Source organism: Martes martes, assembly GCF_963455335.1.
Source record: "Martes martes genome assembly, chromosome: 12".
In the NCBI taxonomy this organism is placed as follows: domain Eukaryota; kingdom Metazoa; phylum Chordata; class Mammalia; order Carnivora; family Mustelidae; genus Martes; species Martes martes.
In genome coordinates this window covers 44,579,543-44,600,251 of record NC_137900.1, presented here as the reverse complement: position 1 = coordinate 44,600,251, position 20,709 = coordinate 44,579,543, and the positions used below count along the sequence as shown (strand labels likewise).

The window sequence follows — 20,709 nt, the reverse complement described above, 5'->3', positions numbered from 1 at the left end:
ACAACAACAACAACAGCAACAAAAACAAACCCGGTGAGGACCAAATTTTAAATATATATATTTTGCTAAAACCATCATTCTCAACTTTTTCTTACCTCCAGCACGCTAATAATGCAGCTGTTTCCCCTGCATGAGTGGTCTTAGGGAAAGACTCCATGTCTCTGTTGGACACCTGCTCGATGGTTAGGTGGGGAGTTCAGTTCAAGGAACAATGTTACTCAGGTGCGGCTGGTATGAAGAGAGTGCCAGTTGATGGGAATCTACTCATCTTCCGAGGTTGTTCTGTTTCCTGAGTATTTGCCAGGAGAAAAAGATGGTATTGGGAGAAAAGTACTAGACCAGGTCAGGGGAGCCAAGTGGTTTATCCCAAGTCAGCCACATATTTTAGCTTCCTGATTTTGGGTTAGATACTTTTTTAAATTGTCTCATCTGTACAGTAATAAAGGTAGCACTAGATGACGTCTAAATTTCTTCCCAACTCCTACATTCACAGTGTTAATGAATTAATTCACTACTGATTGACCTGGGCAGTGGGAATATAAAGTGCAGTGATCCTGTGATAAAGAGACCTACATGACAGAGAAGTGTGAGCAAGTCAGTGAAGAAGCAGATTATTCTTGCTGGGAATGGGGAGCAGGAGAAAGACGGTGGCATAGGAAATGTTTCATAGAGAGCTACGTTTAAGTTGGGTCTCGAAGGACGAGAATGACAGCGGCAAATGGAGAGCAGTTCAGAATCAGGCATGATTTTTTTATACTCAGGGTCATTTATGGCAAGTAGGTCTTTGTAGCTGGAGCTTTAGAGGTCTTGGCAGGAGATGATGTTGGAAAGGTAGGTTGGGCTTATATTGAGGGGACTTCAAATGCTAAGTATGGGAGTTTATTATTTATTCTGTGCATGGTAGGGAACCAGTGCAAGTTTGGTAGGAGGGGGAGTGAGATAGTCCTAGTCTCAGTTTTCAGAAATCTGATGAGAATGCAGGAAGAGTGGTGACTGGGGAGACTTGCTATTTGTTCTCTTTTTTTTTTTTTTTTAAGATTTTATTTACTTATTTGACAGATGGAGATCACAGAGAGGCAGGCAGAGAGAGAGGAGGAAGCAGGCTCCCTGCTGAGCAGAGAGCCTGATGCGGGGCTCGGGCTGGATCCCAGGACCCTGGGATCATGACCTGAGCGGAAGGCAGAGGCTTTAACCCACTGAGCCACCCAGGCGCCCGCTATTTGTTCTCTTAATGACTGTCTTTGTCAGTTAACTTATACCCAGGTACCACTTAGCATTTGTATCGGTCCTTCAGGATTGTGTCCCTTTCTATAACCAGCACTGTAACTTCCCAAACTCAAGAAAATACTGTTTGTCCTCCTTTTCTTTGAGGTGACACCAAGAGCTTATCTCCCCTAAATGCATATTGTCTTCCCCCATGCCCAACCATATTGGCAATGCCATTAGCAAGGTTTAAAAAAAGGAGGGAGTCAACAAATCCCAATATTAAAAGGAAAAGAAAGTTGATGGCTTAAGAATTCACTTTCCTCAGTTCTGTCTCCACAGATAGCCTAAACAGTTAAAAATGAAAGTCGGGGAAAATTTTAACCCCTTAGTGGTTGTCACAGTGATGTCAGTCTGAACTGGGATCTCTTTGGTTTAACACATTAAAAAGGAAAGAACATTGTATAGCACTTTCATTTTTGCCTGCAGCACTTGTTGGTTGAAGCTGTGTTGATTGAATGCAGGGCAGATGGCTAAAATCAGTCTTTGGGGCTCGAAGGGAGCCCTAGGGATTATGCTTAGAATCCATGAGGCCTGTCAACTCTGGCTTTCATGTTTTCCTTTCTTTTTGCGGCAGCTTTTTCTTCCAGCCTGCTCAGCAAGCACACCAAGAGGTACAGTGCGTGCGTGTGTGCGTGCGTGTGCGCGTGCATGCATGCTTCCACCAGATAGCTTTATCATCAGTGCCGTGAGCCCTCCCTTGCAAACTCACAGCTGTCATAGGGGGATTTGATGCAAACTTTCTCCACGCCCAAGTCCCTGAGAATTGAAAGCCATCCTGCAGATAGATTGGTGTGGCCCAGTGACTTCTGCTTGCCAGTTACCAGCCACCTTGACTTCATTTAAATGGAGACATTCTGAATGTTTCCCGTTTCAAAATGCTTTAGTGTACTCATTAAATGGCAAGCATCTCAGGGGACCAGATGTTTCTGCCTGTTCTCACACAAATGTTTATTTACCCAATAATCTGCAGAATCATAGATTTCCAGATTATTTGCAATTGACTCAGTCTTTTTTTTTTTTTTTTAAGATGCTCGTATTGTCCGATGTTCCCTGTAAACTATCAGCAGATGGTAGTCACCCTGATAGAGCAATGGACTAAACTAATTTCATTGATTTAAACATTGTTAAACAATTTCAAATGCAGCTTTGGAAACAGTGTTCTGAACCTGTTTAATAATGTTTAAAAATGCATCAGTGAAATCGGCTTAGCCTATGGCCTTTATTACATTATGTGTTCTCAATTACATGGATTCTGTGTTTTATGTGTGGACTGGTTCTAAGTAACCTAAATAAATAGTAAATAAATAATGATCCCAGCTGAAGAGCGTGGCTTATCCCTAACCCACTGAATTTGTTTTAGAATTGGTAAATCTTGAGAAATACTTCAAGAATGCCCTATCAGCTATGAAATCCTAGGAAGTGCCTTCAGGAGGTTGAACTGGTGTTGGTAGCCCAATATGCACCCTCACCCTCATTGCTCTTCCCCTTCCTCTCACCCTCAGTGCCATTGTTGTGATACCACTACTGAATTCCACACCATCCGCCTTGAAATACAACCTAAAACATTAAATATGTTTTTACTAATTGTGATCTGCTAAAATCACAATTGAAGTTCTCTGTCGAAGCATTTTTTTTTTCATTTCAGAAACAGTATTTAAGTGATGACATGCAGTAATTTGTTCATTCTTCTGTCAGTATAATTTACAAGGCAGTGGCAGATAAACATAGCAATACAAGATTCATTTACAGTGACACAATGGCAGATACACAGAGCAGAACCCTGCCTATGAGATAAAGTGGACTGAGTGACTTATGCAGTAATTAGGGGATAATTGTCATTAACCTCACAAACAGTAGTTTACCCATATTGTTTAAAAGGCTCCAGGATGCGTAATGACAAGGTAATCTGTCAAAGCGCTAGGGGGAAATATTAATAAGATTTGTGCAAGCCTGGATAGAAAATATGCAGAAAGCGGCCACATTAAGCTAATTGGTGGATGAATATACACTTGTAAAAGTGCTTCTAATGGCACGTTTGCTGCTCTCCAAATGACTACCGTTAATGTGGAGAAGTGGGCTGCTTAGAAAGTCAGGACTGCTGGGACAAGAGAGTATTAAGGCATGCAGACGCAGTTATTACCTTGCTTTATAATGCATGCTTCCTCCTCTTATGCTCCTTTATTTTGAATTTCTGAGTTTTTGTTATAGTAACATATATTGATTATTAACTCTGATTATTCTGTTTTTGATCTGTATTTGTTCAGGCAGCCACCAGCCCCAGAACACCTCGACTTTGTGGCCAAATAAAATGTATAATCTACTTCGATAGCTGCTTATAAATATACAGAAACTGTTAATGCATACGTGGATTTATAATTACACATACACGTGTGGGGAGGTGCCTTTTATAGGAACGCATTTAATCTGAGCAATCAAAGGAAAGTATATCCATCAACAGTCTTGTGTATGTGTTACAAGTAATAATGTGTTGTTCCCTGATGAATGCTAAAGCAGGAAATTAATCTTTGTGTTCTACTGCATTCTTATACCCAGAGAAGAACAAAGTTAAATCTCCCAATACATCTTTCTGTTCAATCACACACTCTGTCCTCCGTGTGTTTTATGGAATACTCAATCCTTGCTGTTTTATGGAATACTGCTTAGTGAGTGTTCTGTCCCTTTCCACCCCTGCTCCCTCATATCCTAATGAATATGTTAAAGTTCCTTAGGGCTGTTCAGTCATCTCCAGTTGTGGAGTAATTCAAAGTATAAGATGTGAAATAGAATCAACCTTTCAAGCTTTGGAAGCTCTGATCTCATACCGGTATTGGGTTATCTTGGTTGCACAGATAAAATGGCAAAGCTCAGAGCTTGTGGCCCTGAATTTGTCCCAAGGTTTTGGCCCCTCCCTGATGTGTAAAATCACTTCCATTGTGAAAAAAAAATTTTTGCCCCTATGTTTTTGCTGTTTTTCAGACATTATAGGAAAGCACACGAGGAAATGCCAGGGTCTCTACCATTTATATTTAGGTATGTAAAGCCCCAGCACAGACCCCTAGATATACATGGAGGCTTTCTACAAACCCAGTAGCAGAACTTTGGTTATAGAAATAGAGGTAAATGAGAAAATGCCATCCTCAAAGCAAAAATGTTAGAAAGGGCTCTGGTAAGTTTTGTTTATTTCAAAGCATGCAGATTTATAGCTGTCCTAGGAATCGGGCTTTATCGTATGTCTGCAGGGAGAAGAAAACAAGACCACTTTCAGGGATCATCCTTCTCCTTCCCCCTGTTTCTGGTGTCATCTCTGAAGATTTCAGACTGCTCCTTTGCTGTCCTGAATGATAAAATGACTTACCTCTAGCATCTCAGGGGTGATCATCCTCAAGTGAATAACTTGTGTCTATCTAAATGGTTTAATTGGAGGGAGGGTCTTATATGCAGATATTGCTTTTCCTTAGAACTGCAGACATTGCTGGGAGACCACAGATAGTTACTTATAGCTTTATGGGGGTACAGCATTTACTTTGGAATCATTGATCTCAGGTTGCAGAATTCTCACAAATCCTAACTGATGGGATTTCTAGGGATTCCCATGGCCTCTTAGGGACTTTTTGAGCGGTTTCCCTAGTTTTCAGGCAAAGTTTCCACTTGAACTGATCACTGAATTGGCTAGGGGTAAAAATTAACCCAGAAAAATGAGTACCTCTAATTATGTCACTGGTAAGCAGCCCCAGATAGAAGCATCAAGAGAAGCATCTAGAACATATATATCCTAAAAATAATTTGTCAAAAGTTGGTTAAAAGATAAATAAATAAATCTTTAAAAAAAAAAAAAAAAAAAAAAGGGATGCCTGGGTGGCTCAGTTGGTTAAGCAGCTGCCTTCGGCTCAGGTCATGATCCCAGCATCCTGGGATCGAGTCCCACATCGGGCTCCTTGCTCAGCAGGGAGCCTGCTTCTCCCTCTGCCTGCCACTCTGTCTGCTTGTGCTCACTCTCGCTCCTCTCTCTCTCTCTGATAAATAAATAAATCTTTAAAAAAAAAAAAAAAAAAAAAAAAAAAAAGTTGGTTAAAAGAAAAAATATTAAACTAGAGTTCAAAATAATTTTAATTAAAATTATTTGTGTGTCCAGATTCTTGGCATAGATGGTGGAGTCATGGAATTTGAGAGCCAAATAATGGAATTTTGGGGTAGCAAGGCTTAGAAAGTTTAGTAAGACTTCCTTATACAGGAGAATGCCGAAGCTGGTTATTGGTGATCTAACAGTCAACACAGCTGGTCGTTGGCAAAACCAAGACTAAAATTTAGGTGTCATTCACTCACATTCCTTATTTCCCTCTAAGGTTGACTATGTATAATAAGTCATGTTAAACGAATCAAAAATCTGAAACTTTAATATACACATTCTGATTTCACCTACAGGTACGGATTTAGATATTCACTGGTAATTTTATGTTGGAGTTTTGTATGCTAGGAGTATCAGCTGGGTTTAAGATTCTCTTATTTTGAAACTTAAATGATTCCTAAGATACCATTATTAAAAATTAAAATATATCATGTCTTTTGAAGTTTCTCAAGTTTGATTCACAATGAAGCTAGGTAATTTGAAAAATACTTCTTGAATCTTTGAAGTGCAATTCTAGACATTACAGAAAGTTATTTACTCCTCTGAATTTTTTTTTTTTCTATGGCAAAGCAAGGCACCTGCTTTATTTATTTGCAAACAGATGCCCATAGAGGAAATGTGTATGGCTTGTTTTAAGCTAGACAAGCTAAAATTCCTGGGTACAAAGAAGAAATCCTGACAGGCCTTTAATAGAGCTTAGCTGGAGCTTCTATGATTAAATGTGTTGTAACCCCAGAGTGATCTATCATAATCACAGTTTTTAAAATAAAAATGCTATACAGACTGTTACTAAGGGGAAAAAAGTGATAGTCTTCTGTGAATTATATATTCTTATCTGGCCCATAAAGAAGAATATTTTATAGCAAAGTAAATTTTTTATCAAAAGTCAAACAATATGTTTTAAAATTATAAGAACCATTTAAAACCAGTGCCCTGGCATTTTGATAATGTTATTTTGGTTAGAGAGGTGATCAGTTTGGGAGGATGTATTGTTCAACTTTTCAGTAATTTTTTCTCTTAAAAGATATCTTTTTCAGTGAAAAATATTTTCAGATGTAGATCAGAAAAAGGGTAGAGATTGATATATTGAAAAATGTCAACACTAGTACCTAAAATTACAGAAAATTGCCATGTTGCTTTTTTTTTTCTGCTCCCAACTCCAGTCAAGGGTCATGCTCATCAAACTTCCAGTTCCATCCAAGGAGGCATTCCTTGACTTTGTCCTTTTTTTTTTTGCAATTAATTCGATATGCCTCATTTCACTGTACCACCATTCTCTATAATCCAGCATTTTTGAATGTTATAATACTGATTTATAATGAGTTTCAAGTACAATAAGAAGAGTAAGCTGGGGCACCTGGGTGGCTCAGTGGATTAAAGCCTCTGCCTTTGGCTCAGGTCATGATCTCAGGGTCCTGGCATCAAGCCCCGCATCAGGCTCTCTGCTCAGCAGGGAGCCTGCTTCCTCCTCTCTCTCTCTCTCTCTCTGCCTGCCTGTCTGCCTACTTGTGATCTGTCTGTCGAGTAAATAAAATCTTTAAAAAAAAAAAAAAGAGTAAGACAAAAATGGTAGTCATATCTCCATATAAATGTGCATATTTTGGTATATGTAAACTTGTATAATAAGTAACTCTTTTAAAGTCAGTCCCTATGTGCAAACAGTATTTATGGAGAGGAAACTTAAGTGTTAGCATGTCTGCTGAGAAGGACCAATAAGGTTTTCCTTTTGACAGAAAATTTGTAATGCAAAGTTTTCTGAGAGCTCTAGCATTCTAACCAATGGTGGATATTCTTGTAGCATTCATTTCTCCTTAGGGGGGAAAGAAGGAATCAGAAAGATATCTCAAGTCAAGGTTTTTATAATCTGGACATACTGAATTGATCACCAGCTACTGTAATCACAACAAGCCAAAATATACCTAGCTCTAATGTTTGCATGCTCATTTCATGACAATGATGGTCTTTTTTTAGATTGATGAGGAAAGCATATTTGTTTTCCAAAGGGAATGTTCATGTGGATAAACATTAACAAATAAAGTACAGTCTTGATTGTTATTAGTTGGAAGTTTTTCTTTTCTGTTTATGCCGGCCCCTGTTGATTCTTTCTCTTGGGACACCTCTGTCCTAGAGAGGAGCAAAGGAAGCAAGGATGTGACTGGTCAGCTTTATATTTTGAAGATAAAGTGATGCTCTTGAGAAATTCTGCAAAATACCTATTTCCAAATCATAGAAGTTGAGTAGGGTTTTCATTACCCAAAACAAATGTTGATTTTTTTTTTTAATCAGGTCTAATTTGAACCATTTGGTACAATGCTGGTGTAAATGAGTATGTTTCATTCTGCCTACAGATATTACAATTGTTTCAGCTGGCCTAGAATCTTTAGCCTAAACTAGTGGAAAAGCATAATCACATGAAAGAGCTCTGTGTGAATAAAGAGTGTTATAATTTTCTTTACTTACACAACCAAACTTCTCCAATGTATATTGTACATGCTAATGGTGTATCTTTCTCAGTCAGTGCCCTCCAAGAAATAGCTGTTTAAATGTAAATTTGCTAAAACAAATAATCATGCCAAGTTCTTTTCCCACATAATTTCAAGTGTTTCTCAGAAATTATCACAATATTGCTTTAAAAATTTTCCTAAGTACTTCCCAGAATCTATTACTTTCAATAATTTTTTTCTTTTACCATTTTTACTCCTCTCCCCTTCTTGCCTGCTTCCATACACACACATTGCAAGCACATAGACACACAAAACTTTGGCCCATGCACACTTAAGATTGCCAAGTCATATAAATTATAGAGCTGGATAAAATTTAACAAAAAGAGGGGGGATTGGCTGTGATGTAAGTGGAGAGCACCCAGACCAGTTAAACTTTTTGGCTGAAGAGAAAAGTTTTTAACAGTGGCTTGACTTCAGAAAGACAATTTAAATGGGAATATCTGCATGGTACCTGTGGACCTAACTGAGTTCTAAAACAGGTAACTAGTGGGAGAATGGGACAAAAGAGGACTGAAAGTTTCATGACTTCTATAATTTTTTTTCTTGAACCACATGTAATATTCAAAGGCTTCCCTTCCACAGAGTATCTCCTTCAAACTCCTACTACTTCCAGTCCTCAGAGCCTGCCCTCTGCACCCATGAGTGGCACCCATCCATGATCTCTCCATTCTCAGACCCCATCGAGGAAGTTGATGGAGTGCCCCTGTTCATATCACCTGAGATAATGGTCTGAGCCCATCGCTTGCTCCTGAGGTGACCCAGCAGTTAGATGATCTATTTCCTAATTTCTGGGTCATATCCTGACACATGTCCACCTAACCAGGTGTCCAGCACAAAGTCAGGGAGAGGCAAGCTAAGGTGAATTAGCTTACAGTTCCTCATCAACATCATCTGAAGTGTTCGTGAAAGTACGTGTGCATAGTATATGTCTGCCTCCCATCAGTATTAGCTGTGTAGGGAAGCAGTCTCTGGTTTTTATGACTACATACCCTCTTAGAAAAATGTATGAGCTTGTACCCTAATATATGTAAAGCCGTTTCTAAATTAGTAACATTTTACTGTAAAGCCACATATAAAAATATTAGCAAAAATTATAGGTAAAAAAAAAAAAAGGAAACTTACGTTTACTCCCTATGTCACAGTGGTTGTGGTACATATCCTAGTGATGGGAGAGACGTGTGTGTTTGTTATTCTGGTCACAAAACAATGCAGGAAACAAGAAGTAAGACAGTCTCTAAAAAGGGGAATTTGTGAATGTTGAGTTCTGAGTGTGACTTCATGCATTTGCCTGATTTAATGTTTTAGGTCAACTTCATTGAGGTATATTTTTGCATAAAATGAAATGTACCAATTTTAAGTGTATGTATCCATGTAAACATCAATACATGTCATGTATGTGTATCATCTAAACATCTGTATCGTGTCATGATATAGAACATTTCTGCCACCCCAAAAAGTTCCCCAGTGCTGTTTGCAGTCAGCCTCTCTCCCCTCACCCCTGGCATCCGCTGATCTCCCTTCTGTTTCTATAGTCTTACCCTTCCCAAAATTTCCATGATTGAAATGGTAATAGGTAATCTTTTGAGTCCGATTTCTTTCATTTTTAACAGTAATGCTGTTGAGCGTCCTCCATGTTTTTTCCTGTGTTTGACTAGCTTAGCAGTATTCTGTCACATAGGTCTCTCATTCTTTGTTTACCCTTAAGACTTAAACATCTAGAAAACCAGGTAAAATTTATGATCTGTAACATTCTTTCATCAATTTTTAACTCTACAATTACTATTAAATTTTACCTGATAGAGTTCCAAGCTACATAGTCTTGAAATTTGGTAATTCCCTACCTTCTACCCAGCCCTATTCTTCTTGCCTTGATATTTGAATTAATCGTGAAGGATAAAAAGTAAAAAAATTCCAAAGGGAAAGTGGTCATGAAAATAAGTTGCCAATATGGTTATGTTGGAATAATTTCTTAAGATAGCACACTTCAAATCTAGACTTGAAATTAAAAAAGTACATCTTGTAAACCTCTGATTTTGTTCCACATGGTCAGCATTCTCTATAGCTCAGTATCATTTAAAGGATTTAAAATTATATCAGAGGAAATATTTTTAGCTAATAATTTTAGGAATTTTAAAAATATATGTCTTAAATTTGGCTTACAAGAAGTTCATGTAATAAGAATAGAAAATTAAACTATTCTCTGCCTTTTTTAGAATTAAACTATTTATTTCTTAATGATTTGAAGAAGCCTAGAGCAAGTAAGTCCTAGATCTCTGCTGTGTTCACTGTTCTTCCCTCATTTACATGCATGGACAGAAAAAAAGGCATTGTTTTCCCTCTGTGCTGTGGCACGGTGGGGCCTGCCATGGACACACATAGGTTCCTCTTGGGCTAAGGAGTCCGTGGGCTTGAGGTCACGAGACAATCTAATTATTCCAAAATTTCTTATGTGGTCTTTCTTCCATCTCTTTACATCCTTTCCTTCTCTACTGTTCCTTTCCCTTAGGTAAGAAAAACCAACCTTACTTTGATCTTAAAACTATGGAACATATACTGTGTTTTAACGTGAAGAAAGGGCTTAAGTAAAACTATTGACAAATAGTTTTATACAGTTATAAAACCAGGACAGTTGATTCTACTACAACAAAAATTTTTTAAAAGCACTCTGCAGAGCCACACAGAACCAGGTGCCAGATTTCTACTGAGTGATAATCACCAGTTTCGGCAAAATAATAAAACGAAGTCTTTTCATTTAAAATAGTTATATGCAAATATTTTAAGTGTTTTATACTTCTTCTGAACCCAGTAAAACTGGTTTATAAGTTAGGATTATTTGGACTTACTCATCTTTTAATTAATAGTATAGCTGGTTATTTCACAAGAAATCAATACTTATAATAATACCTTGCATTTCACTTACCTGGGTAAATCTTATTATCCTCATTTTGTAAATAACAATTCCCAATGTAAAAGTTTAAAGGTCACTGAACTCTGGTTATAAATGGGAAAGCCTTAAGGAGCTGACTTACCGACTGTAAGATGGAATGGGAAGGACAGGAGTTGAGTCCTGTTACTCTGCTGTGATTCATTACTCCTGCACAAGACCCATGTCCCATTATGGGTTGGTCACCAGTCAGGACATTGATATTGGTCTACCAGACTGAATTTTTGTTTTATTAATGTTTATTCTGTGATAAAGCCTCATTCTTTTTATGGCTCTTACTCACTCTGGTAAAGTTTATTTGACATGGCATGGGGGCCAAGATTTTCGATCTGTACTTCTCAAATTATCTGTGAGGAAGGACTAGTTCCCCACCCCGCAACTCTCCCCATCACTTTTGAGCCACTACTTAAGTTAAATAAAATAGAAATTCATTTAAAAAAAAACATCATGCTTTTCATTGCTGCAGTAGTCATCACATTGTCTTGAAGTCTTCTTAATGATTACTCTCAATTATTTGCAGACTGGTCCTTCTTAATAGCATATAGACCCCTTGTGGAGATTCTTGCTTTAACACAGGAGTCCCAAGCCACTGTTTTGAGAATCACTGCACCAGAGCATGCTTATCTCTGTCACTGAGATCTTCAGGAAGAACGAACCCAGGCCTGCCTTTTTTTGGTGACTTCCAAATCCCATTCAACCAGTTTATCCATGGCTGTGCTAAAACCGATAGCCATTCCTCCATTGAGCTTGCAGACCCATGATGTTATATAAGAACGTCAACTTGCTTCTTTCGGCAGTTGCTTTGTTCGTGAGCATGATGATAGTAGATACCTTTGATCAAATACAAATGGTGGCTTCTTTGGAAAGAACTTCTGTGATGCTTCATATTGCCTGGATGCAGAGGGTGCCCTGTCAGGGGAACCCCAGTGTGAGTGGGCAATGTGGATGTTTGTCCTGTTCCCAAGCACATTTGTTTACAAAGATGTTATGTTGTCCTTCTATGTAACTGTAAATCGCTGTTTCCATTATCACTATAAATGAAGCTTCTCTTTAATGATTCAGGCTACCAGCAAAGTTCTAAATCTTGCTTACCTGGACCTCTTCTACCAGAAGTAAGTGGTTTAACGTAACAGTTCCATTTTATCAGAGACAGCTACTCAGGACTAAAAGAGGTCTGAAAAGCAGTGGTTTTAGAAATAGCGGCAGGCGTTGTGGCAGGCCAGGAGAAAAGAGAAACCATATGGGACTGCTGTGTTCTGTTGGGGGAGACAAGATAGGAGGGTGATGGAAAGGAGATGCCTCAGGTGGGTTTGATCAGTTACTATGGTTTCTAAGGGCTGTTTTAATACCAGCGGCCGCCAGCTGTATAAGTACATTCTTGACATGCAGACTCAGGTGCAGACTACCTGGGAAGGAATAACTGTGCTGCTCAGGTCACACTACAGCCCGAGAAACGATCCACAGTAAAAGCTTTCATTAAAGAACAATTAAGAGAATACATTTGATGGTAAAAGAAAAGTAGTGTAGAAGCGGATGTTACAGTGCTCCAGAGACCAGCCTTGTGCAGGAGAAGTCCTACTCCTTATTGTCACAGACTCAATGTGCCCACTTGGGAAATGGCGTTATGGATGACAGTCATTACTACGCTCCATGAACTTAGAGTCGGAATTTCTGGATTCGAGTCTGAGACCCCAAGTTAGCATCTTGGCAACCTCAACCAGCCATCCCCCTTTCCTTCACCCTGGGCCCCTCATCTGTTACACATTTGCTGAGCTCTGGAAGCTATTATGAGGTTCAAATGAGATAATCTATACAAAATCACAATTTATTTCTCTATTTACCTACAACACCAACACTCCCCCTTGCTTTTCCCTATTCAAAAAAAAAAAAAAAAGGATGTAAGGGAGACTGATTGCTTTGAGTGATACTTTTTAAAAACTGGCTGTTGCAGGACTCCAGAATCACCCAGAGTCCTCATATGTACATATCATTATATAAGTATTGTGAGCAGATAGCTGCATGAGGGTATTTGATCTGAGCTCATGTTATCTACAACATGAAAGAGGGACAATTTTCGCAGGAATGGACACCCACGTGCACATGCCCAGGCGTGTACTTTATGTAAAATGATAGAGTGCTGGAGTGGGTCTTATCAGGAATGGGACATTCTTTTTTGTAAAGCGATTTAAATAAGTGATAAGTATCTCCTTACAGCCAAACGAGTGGTCGTGGTTCAGACCAGACAATTGTGGTCCAGAGAGAATCTGATATCACAAAGCTGAATAGAACGATCCATGAGATAGAATTTTTCATCACAAGAGTAGTATAGTTTCCTTTATCCTGAATGACGCGTTCTACGTTAGCACAGTTGATGAAACTAAGAACTTAAGATTGGTACCTTACCATTAACTGATCTAGAGACTTTATTCAGATTTTGCCAGTTTTCCCACTAAGGGTCTTTTTCTGGTCTGGTATCTCTAGAGTCTCACATTACATTTATTTGTCCTGTTTTCTTGGTCCCCTCTAATCTGTAACCATTCTCTGGTCCTTATTAAAAAATCTTTACTGATGTTTATACTTTGAAGAGTACTAGCAACTGTTTTGTAGACTGCCCTTCGATTTTGCTTTATCTGATGTTTTCTCATGATTTAGATTGAGGTTATACTTTTTTTTTTTTTTTTTTTTTTACAAGAAAAGGATGGCGTGCCCTTCTCAGTATATATCAGGAGGTACATGATGATACTTACCGCTGGTGATGTTGACTTTGGTTACTTGGGTAAGGTGGTGTCTGCTGGGTTTCTCCATTTAACATTATGGTTTTTCTCTTTGTAATTAATAAGTGTCTAATATTGTTTTTTTTTAAGAAGATTATATGCTTCCTTAAATTGATAGGCAGGTTGAGGCAAGTACAGGTTGTGGAAGTGTCCCGACCTGGTTAGGAAGAAGCTGTGCTCTAGAAAATGATGGAGTCATTATTTAAGCATTTGAATACATTTCTCCCAGCCCATGCTGAAGTGGATTGCCTGGCATTACATTGCAGGATTTTTAAGTCCTACCTCCAGGCAAATCTCATAGTTACTAGCAAAAATGAAAGTGTGAAATGCTTTTTAATGTATATTTAACAACACATAGTCTGGTGATTACTGATGTGTATTCTCTGTGGACTCCCTTTGCTATCAGAGGAGGAGGTTAAGAGAAAACATTTTTACACATTTATTCTATCTAAATCCATCACATGTTTACTTTCTAAATATCTATAACTGTCACTTATAACAAGATCATAAAAAGTCAAATACTTAAAGTCTAACTCAAACTTTGAAGCCTAGGATTACAATCCATTTTCAGGAAAAGTACAATCACTGTTTTTCCTTAATGCTACCTTATGAGATTGTCTATTAGTAAATGACACTAAAATACAGCCATTAAAGAGAGGAAAAATACCATTTAGTAATGGAGGTATAGACAGCAAAGCTCCTTTTTTCATCATTTTGATTCAGAAAGTTATATAATAGCTCCTATTTAAAGGAATTTTCATCACTGAAGCCAGGATTGTCTGCGTGTGTCAAGGAGGTAAATTTCACAATGTACTTAATCCATTCCTATGGTATCACTATTTAATACAGATTCAGGTACCGTTTTTTACATTTTTACTGGGTTGCACAGCAAGAGTTCACGTCTTATACTAATGTGTGCTAAGTAGTTGCATTCTGTATAGACCGTTGTTAAAATAGCAGTAGTGAAGGCATGTTAGATCACAGAGCCCCAGTGGTCTACATTTTGTTTGCTTTGACGTTAAACTCAAATCTGTTTCTCTAACTGTGACTCTAATTACTGCAATTGCATGGCAGAAAAGTTTGCTTTGTAGGTTGACTTTTATGAACAGTGCTTGTGTGTTTTCTGCTGTTGCTCTCAGTGTTTCATGAGCAGGCAGAGCACTTCAGTTGCATTGAATAATTTTGCACAATCAATAAGTTTTTGTGTTTATCTTTGTTGTTTCTTTGATGTGGCCTCTAGGATGCTGCCGGCAAGGTACTGGACCGCTGGGCCATCATGTCTCGAGAAGAGGAAATCATCACCCTTCAGCAGTTTCTGCGGTTTGGAGAAACCAAGTCCATTGTGGAGCTGATGGCAATTCAGGAGAAAGAAGGGCAGGCCGTAGCTGTACCATCTTCAAAGACAGACTCAGACATAAGGACTTTCATTGAGAGCAATAATCGCACCCGGAGTCCCAGCCTCCTTGCTCACCTAGAGAACAGCAACCCTTCCAGCATTCATCACTTTGAAAACATCCCCAACAGCCTTGCATTTCTGCTTCCATTCCAGTACATAAACCCAGTCTCGGCCCCACTGCTAGGATTGCCTCCAAACGGGTTACTGTTAGAGCAACCGGGACTAAGGCTGCGGGAACCAAGCCTTTCAACCCAGAATGAATACAACGAGAGCAGTGAATCTGAAGTATCTCCCACACCTTATAAGAATGATCAGACACCCAATAGAAATGCCCTGACCAGCATCACTAACGTGGAGCCCAAAACCGAGCCAGCCTGCGTATCTCCCATTCAGAATTCTGCCCCAGTCAGTGATCTGACCAAAACTGAACACCCAAAAAGCTCCTTCCGGATTCACCGGATGAGAAGGATGGGTTCAGCCTCTAGGAAAGGAAGAGTGTTCTGTAATGCATGTGGGAAGACATTCTATGACAAAGGTACTCTCAAAATTCATTATAATGCTGTTCACCTGAAGATCAAACACCGGTGCACCATCGAAGGTTGCAACATGGTCTTTAGCTCCCTCCGAAGCCGGAATCGCCACAGTGCAAACCCTAATCCTCGCCTTCACATGCCCATGCTACGAAATAACCGAGACAAAGATTTAATTCGGGCCACATCAGGAGCTGCCACCCCCGTCATAGCAAGTACAAAATCAAATCTCACACTCACAAGCCCTGGCCGGCCCCCAATGGGTTTTACCACTCCCCCACTAGACCCCGTCTTACAGAATCCTCTGCCTAGCCAGCTGGTGTTTTCTGGGCTAAAGACTGTACAGCCAGTTCCTCCATTTTATAGAAGTTTACTCACTCCGGGGGAAATGGTGAGTCCTCCAACCTCCCTCCCGACCAGTCCCATCATTCCAGCCACTGGTACCTTAGAGCAGCACCCCCCAGCACCCTCTGAGCCCACAGCACCAGTAGTGATGATGGCCACTCACGAGCCCAGTGCCGACCTGGCGCCCAAGAAGAAGCCCAGGAAGTCCAGCATGCCTGTGAAGATTGAGAAGGAGATCATTGATACCGCTGATGAGTTTGATGATGAAGATGATGACCCCAATGATGGTGGAGCTGTGGTCAACGATGTGAGCCATGACAATCATTGCCACTCCCAAGAGGAGATGAGTCCAGGCATGTCTGTGAAGGACTTTTCTAAACATAGCAGGACCCGGTGCATTTCAAGGACTGAAATAAGAAGGGCTGACAGCATGACTTCCGAGGACCAAGAACCTGAGCGGGACTATGAGAATGAGTCTGAGTCTTCAGAGCCCAAACTAGGTGAGGAGTCCATGGAAGGGGATGAGCACATTCACAGTGAAGTGAGTGAAAAAGTCCTGATGAGCAGTGAGAGGCCTGATGAGAACCACAGTGAGCCCTCTCACCAGGATGTCATCAAGGTGAAGGAAGAATTCACAGATCCCACTTACGACATGTTTTACATGAGCCAGTATGGACTGTACAACGGTGGGGGAGCCAGCATGGCAGCCCTGCATGAAAGTTTTACATCGTCTCTGAATTATGGCAGCCCTCAGAAGTTCTCCCCAGAAGGGGACCTGTGTTCTAGCCCAGACCCCAAAATCTGTTACGTGTGCAAGAAGAGTTTCAAAAGCTCCTACAGTGTGAAGCTTCACTACAGGAATGTTCACTTAAAAGAGATGCATGTCTGCACGGTGGCTGGCTGCAATGCTGCCTTCCCCTCTCGCCGAAGCAGAGACAGGTCAGTAAATCTCCATTGGCTGCTCCTGCTGGGGGTGGAGGGTGCCAGTCATGCTGGACTTAGCATTAAAAAAATCCAACTGAGATGTTTTTGATGCACTGTAAAGATTGTCTGCAGTGACCATGAGATAACCAAGCTGCCATGCTCATGAAGGATTGTTGCAGTTGGTGCTTGTTATGACTAAGCATGCGGAATCATGTGCCATCTTACCCAGTAATGCACGCCATTTTTCTCTGTGCTCTGTGTATGTGTGTGTGTATGTTTCCCCATGCATCTAGGTGTGAATAAGTTAACTATGTACACAGTTCCCTGCTTCCTCATGAAGCTTCACGTAGAAGCCGCAGCTTCTGTTATATATATTTCTGCTTTGCCTTGTGGCTTTTTAATTAAATAAATATATTATCTATCTTCATACACACATATTTATCCAATATAGAAACAGAAATTTACGGATGGAAAGAACCATAGGTCCAGGACATCGAGACAGCCTGCATCTCCGTAGGTATAACCAGAAATGTTATCATTCTTACATGAGTATCTAGTGTGTCCTTGAATTCTTGTAAGAGTCATGAAAATATCGGAAGAAAGTGGGACCAAAATAATTATTTAATGTGGGGAAATGGTATGGTGGTATGGGTTTCTTTATTTTAACTTCATGGTATCGTTGAGCACATCTCTAAAATACAGTCTGTCGTGGGAATTACGCACAGAAGGGGAGGCATGCATATACTTTTAGGATCAGTTAGAATATATTATGTCCAGCCTTGAGATGACATCAGACCTTGGCTATGTGGCTACAGCTCTGAAACAGTTGGGTTTAAACAGAAGCAGCTGGTCTTAAACCTCCAATGTTCTTTTTCAAGCCTAAAGAAAATGTAATATAAATGGAATGTGTCAAGGTGGTCAGTGGTGGGTAACACAGTCATCCTACACTCGAGATAAGCTTGCAGGCAGATCATTTACATAATACACCAGCCCAAACCAGAGTCACACACCAGTTAATTCTTTCTCTTCTGTCCAATGTGGCTTTTTGGTTTTACGCTGCCTTTTAAAATATTTTTAGAAAAAATTTCATTACATGGTAAAAATCAGTATAGTAGAAGAAACTGAATTAACTGGAAAGTTTCCAAATAGCCATCCCCCAAATTCTCACACTTAATCATTTGGGTAGAATCCTTTGACAAAGTAACAGAAAACAAAAGTACCACTGAAAAGTGACGACCTGCTTCTAGAATATTCGGTTTCGTTCTACGCATTTAAAAGATAAATCTTTTTAAAAATAAAAGTTAAAAAAATATTTTCCATAGTACTGAAATGCAAGAGGCCCAATCCATTTAAAAGCAAAATTTCTGAGAAAAGTAAGTGGCTCTCTTTATACTCAACATGCTCAAAACATGCTTTGAAGAGAAGTCTGTATTCTCTAAGATTTCACCTTCCCCAGCCTTCTCTCCCACACCCCTTTGCCATGTTCTGTAAAAACAGTTTACAGTCACAAAGTCCTTTTCAGCTCTGAGTTACCAGTTCACAGTACCAGAATACAGCAGATAAGATAGCTATAATTTGAATAATAAAATATACTACTCGACACAACCTCCCACCCCCAAGTTTGTGAGCAATACACATTCTTTTATATTTGAAATAGTGCACTTGTGATAATGAGGTTAATGCATTGGATTTTTTTTTTAACAAAAATAAAAGACTCATGAAAACCTGCATAAAATATTTATGGAAATGGAGTGTTTGAAGACAAGCCAAAATTTAAGCTTATTTGCATGAATTCCTATCACAGTTTTAGTTGGTTTGCTGAAAATACTGCAAGTCATAACACGGGCATAAATGGCTTTGGGACCAAAGGCTACAACACCCAAAGCATGGTGCTTTCATTTATGTCAAACCACTAGAAAACACAAGCACTTGTGTTTTTATGTCCTAATGCATAAGGAAGTGCTGCTGAAAGGGTGGTTTGTCTAAGGAAAAACATTTATAAATAGCAGGAGAATATTTCAATCTCCATTTTTCTTCTAAGGATTAGGAGCTTGGCAGATGACTAGCCATATGGAGATTTAGAAGAAGTGTCTAGGGTAGGGTAACTGGATGTTCTAGAGAAGCAGAGTACAGATACTCTCCCATGTGTCTTCAGTCACACAGGAGACAGCAAACCTCAGAAGACAGGTGATACATTTCGTTTGGGTGAAATCGCACGTCACAGCTAATCTTTATAATTCTGGAGTTTGTGTAATACATGATAAATGAAGAAAAAGCAGACCATGCAAAGGAAGCTTTTGGACTCTCACTTGAAGTTTTGCTTTTCAAGAATGCTCACATTTTTGGATCCCAAGTTAAAAACTTCTCAAAAACTAAGATACTTTAATTTTGACATTTTTTCCCTTTAAAAAAGTGTTCATCCTTGTTGAGTCCATGACTCAAACCACCACACAACCAGAAACAGCGATGCTGCTAGGGAAACTACCTCTTCCTGCATCTCTGCAGAGTGAGCTCACACATAACCAACGTCCCATTTCAGCCAGTCTCCATCACTTCTGCCACTCCTTAATCTCTTGTTTCACAGAGCCTCTTGGACCATATCTCCGATCTACCACTTGGACTCAACCTTCCCCCTTTCTCTTCAATTTTGCTGTATTAGTCACGAGAGCCCCAGAATCTGGGTCCCTGCTTTTTTCTTCTTCAGTTCACGATGAAGCTAAGACAGATTTTCTTACCTTTCTCTGAGCCAACAGACGTTCCCAAACAGAAACCCTTCTTTGCCTTTAATCCTACTGTCCTCAGGCCTATTTCGTTCCTTTCCCCAGAGTCTTGATTCATCCATCCTTGACTCCACAATGTCTTCCTTGTGCAAATAAAGCATTAGAGGGGATTTTGACTGGGGGTTGAAGTGTGCAAAGCTACAGGATGTGTAGTGATAAAACTAACAGAATAACTCTCTTCCTTCTGTTTATAAAAGCAGTCTTCTTGTCTTTGGTCTTAGAACATCTTACAGGAGTGATACCCAGGTCTTCTTAGCTTTTCCAAAATGGCTATACACGAGGGAATTGCGTTTTTGGTCTTCAAATAGACATGTTAGTAAGATATAAATAGATATTAAATAGTGTGTTTTCCATTTTGCAATGAGAGATGTCCAGGTCTTTGCTCATGGTCTTTCTAGATTTTATAAGATCAAGTTGAAGGCTTTTTGAAAAGCAAAAATGTTCTTTGTCTAAGGTCATACAAAGGGAGAAGCCTGGCGGCGGGGGAGAGGGGGTTCCAGGCATGGTTTGTTAGGGCTGAAGATTCTAAGCACAGTGTTGAAGGTATCCTTTTTTTATACAGTTGTGACTGAGTGTAAGTGTAATAAATTCAAGAGCAAAGAAGACCATTCCACACTAATGATAGAGAACTGTGTACACAAAGATCAATTCATCTAGTCACTAGGTGGCTATTGGAATCATTTTCATTCTGAGTTATAGAAGTGAAATGTATATTATTGTCTCTGTGAAGAACTATGGCACGATAAGGTGATTACTAAAGTGTTTAACTATAAACTGATAATGTGGTGTAGTGTTAGACCTGAGGCTCCCCTAAACATCCTTCCTTCCTTCCTTCCTTCCTTGTTTATCCCTTGACTTTTCTGCTACTAAGATACTGTTCTTTAAAGGATCAGGAAGCTGACTCTCCGTTTTGAAGTATGCACGTGAAAAACTCCCTGGGAAGAAGAAACTATAACTGGCTTAAAGCAAACCTAGTCTTCATAAAGGAAATTTTCTCGGAGACATGTCGTAGTCAGAATTAGCTGGGCCTAGTTTACCTTTGGTCATTTCTCATCATCTGTCTTGAATTTCCATCCCGGGGATCATGGATCCCCTGTATATAAGGGAAGCCCATTTATAA

At 39.5% G+C, this 20,709-nt stretch overlaps 1 protein-coding gene across 3 annotated transcripts in view; it reads left to right on the top strand.

The window, feature by feature from the left end:
• The window catches only part of BNC2 (basonuclin zinc finger protein 2), a 425,240-nt gene that overhangs the window by 388,869 nt on the left and 15,662 nt on the right, over positions 1 to 20,709 (top strand). For 2 of the 3 annotated variants that reach the window (XM_080819786.1, XM_080819785.1), the window contains one exon: positions 14,855 to 16,824. In XM_080819786.1, coding sequence (XP_080675912.1) covers positions 14,855 to 16,824 — 1,970 coding nt within the window. Of the gene's footprint in view, positions 1 to 14,854; positions 16,825 to 17,260; positions 17,327 to 20,709 lie in introns of all 3 variants that reach the window. The other variant, XM_080819787.1, reaches the window with a different exon arrangement.